General features: G+C 37.7%; 1 protein-coding gene across 1 annotated transcript; it reads right to left on the bottom strand.

Annotated features, from left to right (window-relative positions):
* Positions 1-1,845: 1,845 nt before the first annotated feature.
* On the bottom strand, positions 1,846-4,290 carry LOC129759961 (protein Shroom-like). The gene has a single exon (XM_055757542.1). It carries the CDS (start codon positions 4,288-4,290, stop codon positions 1,846-1,848), a length of 2,445 nt encoding a protein of 814 aa, XP_055613517.1.
* Positions 4,291-7,398: the final 3,108 nt, after the last annotated feature.

Genomic DNA, 7,398 nt, shown 5'->3' with positions numbered 1-7,398 from the left:
ATTGTCAAAATTGTCAAAATTGTCAAAATTGTCAAAATTGTTAAAATTGTCAAAATTGTCAAAATTGTCAAAATTGTCAAAATTGTCAAAATTGTCAAAATTGTCAAAATTGTCAAAATTGTCAAAATTGTCAAAATTGTCAAAATTGTCAAAATTGTCAAAATTGTCAAAATTGTCAAAATTGTCAAAATTGTCAAAATTGTCAAAATTGTCAAAATTGTCAAAATTGTCAAAATTGTCAAAATTGTCAAAATTGTCAAAATTGTCAAAATTGTCAAAATTGTCAAAATTGTCAAAATTGTCAAAATTGTCAAAATTGTCAAAATTGTCAAAATTGTCAAAATTGTCAAAATTGTCAAAATTGTCAAAATTGTCAAAATTGTCAAAATTGTCAAAATTGTCAAAATTGTCAAAATTGTCAAAATTGTCAAAATTGTCAAAATTGTCAAAATTGTCAAAATTGTCAAAATTGTCAAAATTGTCAAAATTGTCAAAATTGTCAAAATTGTCAAAATTGTCAAAATTGTCAAAATTGTCAAAATTGTCAAAATTGTCAAAATTGTCAAAATTGTCAAAATTGTCAAAATTGTCAAAATTGTCAAAATTGTCAAAATTGTCAAAATTGTCAAAATTGTCAAAATTGTCAAAATTGTCAAAATTGTCAAAATTGTCAAAATTGTCAAAAGTGTCAAAATTGTCAAAATTGTCAAAATTGTCAAAATTGTCAAAATTGTCAAAATTGTCAAATTTGTCAAAATTGTCAAATTTGTCAAAATTGTCAAAATTGTCAAAATTGTCAAAATTGTCAAAAATGTCAAAATTGTCAAAATTGTCAAAATTGTCAAAATTGTCAAAATTGTCAAAATTGTCAAAATTGTCAAAATTGTCAAAATTGTCAAAATTGTCAAAATTGTCAAAATTGTCAAAATTGACAAAATTGTCAAAATTGACAAAATTGTCAAAATTGTTAAAATTGTCAATATTGTCAAAATTGTCAAAATTGTCAAAATTGACAAAATTGTCAAAATTGTCAAAATTGTCAAAATTTTCAAAATTGTCAAAATTGTGAAAAATTTTGAAATTTTCAAAATTGTCAAAATAGTCAAAATCGTCAAAATTGTCAAAATTGTCAAAATCGTCAAAATTGTCAATATTGTCAAAATTGTCAAAATTGTCAAAATTGTCAAAATTGTCAAAATTGTCAAAATTGTCAAAATTGTCAAAATTGTCAAAATTGTCAAAATTGTCAAAATTGTCAAAATTGTCAAAATTGTCAAAATTGTCAAAATTGTCAAAATTGTCAAAATTGTCAAAATTGTTAAAATTGTCAAAATTGTCAAAATTGTCAAAATTGTCAAAATTGTCAAAATTGTCAAAATTGTCAAAATTGTCAAAATTGTCAAAATTGTCAAAATTGTCAAAATTGTCAAAATTGTCAAAATTGTCAAAATTGTCAAAATTGTCAAAATTGTCAAAATTGTCAAAATTGTCAAAATTGTCAAAATTGTCAAAATTGTCAAAATTGTCAAAATTGTCAAAATTGTCAAAATTGTTAAAATTGTCAAAATTGTCAAAATTTTCAAAATTGTCAAAATTGTCAAAATTGTCAAAATTGTCAAAATTGTCAAAATTGTCAAAATTGTCAAAATTGTCAAAATTGTCAAAATTGTCAAAATTGTCATAATTGTCAAAATTGTCAAAATTGTCAAAATTGTCAAAATTGTCAAAATTGTCAAAATTGTCAAAATTGTCAAAATTGTCAAAATTGTCAAAATTGTCAAAATTGTCAAAATTGTCATAATTGTCAAAATTGCCACGAGCGAACTTTAAATTTAGAAAGTCTAATTATCGTTTGAATCTACAGTCGTTTGCGTCACTCACCTGAATCAGTTCCTGGATGCTGTCGCACTGTTCCAAAACGATCACTTCACTGCTGCTGGTGCTGTTGCTATTGCTACTGTTGTTGCCAGTTCTATTGCCACAGGACTGCGCTTCGGAGCAGGAAATCTGCTCGACTGCGGCTGCGGCAACCAGTAAAAGCTGACTCTGAATGCCGCCGGAATCGGGCGGAGTGACCGGACTCAGGAAGCCACTATCGGCATCGCTGTGGCTGGAAAGGGGCCGCTGTTTGCGCAACCGATTGAAGATGGGCGGGGCAGTGCTGCCAGTTGACTGTTGTTTGCTGATGGCTCCGGTGCCTGGTCGCTGCAGATGCGGAAGTGAAACACTAGATTTGAGCGCCTCGAGATGGGACAACAGGGGCAGAAAGTGAAGTCTAGTGCTGGGCGTCGCTGGTCCGGGTGCCGCGAGGGATTTTATTTTGGTGAACGTTTTTGGTGAGGATGGCAGTGATGTGTGGGAGTTACATGGGGCAGGTGGTGGTGGGCTAGCGATAGGGGAGGAAGTGTCTTGGGCCGGTTCCGGGCCAGTTGCTGTAGGAAGTGCTTGAGTTGATGGGGGAGATGAGGATGGTGATGATTCATCCGATTTTCTCTGCTTGAGCAGGGGAGAGTTGGGAAGAGAGGCCGATTTCATGTGGAGCTGTTGACGGAGCAGTTGAAGCTGACTGACAGCTGTTTTCGTTACCACGCCGTAGTAGGACGATTCCTGGCTTTGATCTTCGGTTCCGCTGATTGCACCACCGGATATCGATTTCGGGACAACCTGCTGCAGCTGGCCAATTAGGCGGTTCCGGAAGCCGTAATCACTTTCATCGGTTGATTCCAAATTGGACGAGGGAGTCTCGATGACGGAATTCACCATCGACGGGTAGTCCGGACTGGATCCACTCGAGGAGGACGAAGTGCGCGAGGTTTTATTGAAGATTTCATCGATTTTTTCTTCCACTTTCTCGAGCGAAAGACGATTCCGGGCTTCCACGTCGTATGATTCGGGCTCGATGGTGAAATAATTATCCGAATCACGGTCAACTGCATCGTAAATCAAGGGATTCTGATACAGGACGGGATCGGCCAGTTCCACTGTCTCGGGAATGGGTCTCATTTTGTGTTCTTTCTCGTTGAAAAAGTCAACGGAAGGATCAAATAGGCAATAATTTTCTAAATGAGGTACGGCCCCTTTTTTCTGACGCACCGGTAGATTTCTCAAAACCAGGGAAGAAAATTCCGGCTTCGTAAGAATGTCGTCGGGCGAAGGTTGCTTGAGGTCTGGGGTGCTTCTGGCCGGAGATGCGTCTTCCGGTGCAGGAGTAGGTGGAGGAGTTCCTCCAGACACGCTCTCTTTGGAAGACATTTTGCTCATTTTTGGCGATGGTGGCAGTGTGACATAGTTGTTGCCCTTCTGTGTTGCCCCTGTGCCCGACATCAACTTTCCCAAACCGAACGCTTTGAGCTTGGATGGCTTGGAGGGATGGCTTTGGATGTCTTCATTTTTACCCGCTGGCTGCTCCATTGAAATTAAATCCTGTTGTTGCTGCTGTAGGACTTCCACCTTAACGCTAGTCAAAGTAGGCGGCGGCGGAGGTGGCTCACGGTATGGCGGCAATGGTGGCGGACCTGGATTACTTTGATCGTTCTCTGACAGGCAGCCAGTTGACGCGTACTGAGTTGCCGGAAAATCCCGGTAAAGTTCTTTAAACTTCGCTCCGCTGTCACTGTTAATCCGGGAACGAACAATCGCCTTCACCGTGCTCGATTTGATTCCACCCGCACCCTCCGCGGTTGCCAGACTGGGGATGAAGGAGACTTTCTTCTTCTCCCTGCCGGCGAGAACGCCTTCCCCTGATTCGCCGCTCGACTTTTCCGTTACGGCCACGTCTGATTGCTGTTTGACTAGCTTTTTCTGGGGGATTATGTTGTTTTTTAGTTTTTGTTGATTCCCCTGTTTATTGTCGCCCGTGACTGTCGTCGTTGTTTTACTGAGCAGATTGGTTGTTTTCTGAAAGACGGAAATTTTCGACCCGGGTGGACTTTTGGGTGATTTTTTGTCACCTCCAGCAGTCTTTTGCTGTTGCTGTTGCTGCCGCAGGACGGCAATTTTCGACTGTCTTCCCGTGGCAACGGCACTTACGTTTCCTCGATTAGGAAAACCTGTCTGCTTGTCCGCTGGACCAGGAGTAACGCAGCCAGCTGATGGCTCCTGACCCCTGGCATGGTCGCTTTGTTGCCGCTCTGCATTGGTCGGAATTTTGTCCACCGTTGTTGCAAAAAATTGCCGACGAATTGTTCCCGTTCCGGTACTTGGCGTGTCCCAATCGAGTGACGCCTTCGGCCGGTGACACTTGGCAGCTGCTGGAGTTTGTTGTTTGGCAGCACTGCTAGCCGCTTTCATCAGAAGCAAGCAAGGGAGAAGGTGTCCGGACGATGACAGCAGCAGCGGGCACGATTCATTTCACTTGGGACTTGATTGGCTTGGCACTGCTGCGTGAGGGGATGAAAATGGTAAGGTTTTTTTTTGTCTTGCTTTTCTTTTACAGCTGCCAACATTCGAAAGAGGGAAATCTTTACTGTTCGTCTTATTACATGTTCAAAGAAGGTTTATTTTGGCAATGAGGGTTGTCGGCTCCAAATTAAATCTCGGTGTAATGAAGTACATTAGGGTCGGCAATCGGCTAGACTTATCTGCCGGTTTCAAACGGCACAATAAGAGATAAAAGAACTCAGACATACACATAATTCAACAACACGATTTTGTTTTTGTTTTTACCATTAAACAGTTTTGATAGTAAAAGTTGTCCAAAAACGTCATAAATTCGAGATGAACCTTGTATAAAAATTAAACAAAGGTTGAACAAACAAAATGTGTTAAAGAGATAAATGTCATATAGTCACATTTTTTTTTAATTTATTAAGGGCGTTTTTTTTACATTCCGGTCCATCAATCTTTTATGTTATTACAAGGTTGTTTCAGAGTCACACTTAAAAAAAAGTTATTTTACAAAAAAAAAATACTTCGAACCATTTTACATTTCGGTATACTTGTATGTTGAGATACAAGCTTGAAATTATGAATTTTAATACTTTATCTAAAGAAAGTCAAACAAGACTAAGTAAAATCTGGATTCGTGAAAAACCTCTACAGATAAGTTGATGAAATCGTCAACTTCCATGAATTTCTCAGTCCAAATTATTTTTAAGTGAGGATGTAAAACCTTTATAAGCTGACTATTTAAACGGCCTTTACTTAGAACAGACTTATCGTCCATTTTGCGACAACTGAGCTATGGTTATTCAGAATGCGATGTCTGAGTAAAATGGAGCTGGCCGTGAATTTTCAATCCATAGCTTTTACAACATTCTAAAAATCGATACAGTGCATTTTGCGAAATTGAGCCATTCTTCAGAGAACGAACGGAAAGGAATATTTTAAGATCATCTGCATATATTACCACAAACACTTTCTGTAGAACATCAGAAACTCATTCATATCAGTGATGAAAAGAAGAGGCCCCATGTGCCTCCCTTGTGGTACACCACTGCACAGTGGTGCAGAACATCAATCTAGCTGTACGAAATTAATAGCGCCCAGGGATGAAGAGATAGACATTTGATGTCTTCGACAACATTGTTCAGTTTTGCATGGAGCACATTCTAGTATCAAAATTTTTGCCGAGGGGTCCACCGATAGCGAGATAAAAATGCTAACTTTTTTGTTTTTCAAATTAGGGCTTTGATGTCTTCGACAAAGTTGTTTATCTGATCAAAATACATAAGTTTGTTGAATATGTCAAAGTTCTATCACATCACCCTCTGGAGTTACAGTAAAAGTAAAAAAAACCTCTTGAAAAAACAGTTTTTTGAACCTGACACGTTGTAGATTGGATAAAATGGTTCGCTGTCTTCGAAACAAAGTTGTTACAAGCCACGATCTACAATTTCTTCATACATTATGATGGGTTTAGAGGTTGCTGAAGCCCTATAGAAAGCATTTAGTGTATTTTATTGGCAATTTTGGAAGGCTCGTCCATCAAAAAGTGCACATTTTCCGACACCTTCTTTTTTGTGATTATTTTTTATGTTAAGCGGAACCATTTCCATTTAAAATAAGCGGGGAAATCGGTGGATCTAGTAGAGATTTGAATGATTGAAAATACACTTTTTATATAATTTAATTTCGTACAGCTAGATTGATGTTCTGCACCACTGTGCACTGTTAATCTAGAAAGTACCGGATCTGGCGTTTCCAAACTCACGTATTGAATTCTTTTAATCAGGTATGAATGTATCAATACAGGTAGGTAACAACAATTCCATTTTTACAGAGCACGGAAAGTATAGCGTTGGTTTCGATCACATCAAATGCTTTCGACATGTCTGTGTATGTAGCGTCATCCTGAAGCTCTTGATTTATACATTTTTAAGTTCTTGATACAAACTTTCCAAGAATCTTCACGGGCGATCGTCTTTGCAAAAAACCATGTTGAACGTTGAATATTCTGTTTTCTTACTATGTGTACATATGGTCGTAAACGATGCCTTCAAAAAACTTGGGTATGGCAGAAAGAATAGTACTATAATTTTCAGGAAGCTCATTTATGGTTCGGTATAATATGATAAATCTTCAAATTTTCCAAAAAAACTGCTTCCTTGAATCCAAGAAGAGGGTACGTAAGTGTGCTTAAACCACCAAGATCGCTGCCTTTAGCTTCGTCGAGCATTCAAATTTTCCTTCTGACGTCTGTTATTGATATTGCCAGCTCGGAAATATCATTCACCGAAAGCTCATATTCATGATCTGTTTCTGCAGAATTCGAGCAGTTTACAACTTGGAAATATTTTGCACATAGTCCTGAAGCCTCTTTTGAATTGTTAGCATTTTCAGAGCTGTACGGAACATTTTGCGGTATTCAATATCAGAAGGTTTGGGCCTAAACGTTAATCGATTTCTCGAAAAATGTAAAATCATGCCCTTTCAGTCGATTTCTTTTGAAAACGGTTTATCTTAAAGCCTTAACTATTTCAAATATTTCATCCGAAGACTGCATTTCGATTCGACTTATGATAAAAAAGTTATTAAGCTTCAAAAATAGGGCAACTTTTTTCAGAGTGATATTCATCACTGTTAATGCTGCGTCAAAATGTTCAAAATGTTTAGGCTCGTTAAGCGGCCCGTTCCTGTGATCCGATCTGGCTCAAATTTGGCATTAGACCTTGTATTAGGCCTAGGATCAATTTAAGCCTGCATCGCATAATTTTTTCAAATGTCGGGTCATTTGGGGCACTCTAATATCTATAGGGGAGAATGAGGATACTTGATCCCTGGGGATACTTGATTCCTTAGCTATATCTCCAAACTGGAATATCGTAGAAAAATCAAATGTTCTAGAAAAATGTGCCAAAATGAGCAAAATAACAATACTTGTAGTTTAAAATTTTTTAACAAAATAATTGTTTGAGTAATTGAACTTTGTTTGAAAAATTTCACAAACTGTAACTTGAA

Source organism: Uranotaenia lowii, unplaced genomic scaffold, assembly GCF_029784155.1.
Source record: "Uranotaenia lowii strain MFRU-FL unplaced genomic scaffold, ASM2978415v1 HiC_scaffold_344, whole genome shotgun sequence".
Lineage (NCBI taxonomy): Eukaryota > Metazoa > Arthropoda > Insecta > Diptera > Culicidae > Uranotaenia > Uranotaenia lowii.
This window is presented reverse-complemented; position numbering and strand designations above follow the sequence as displayed.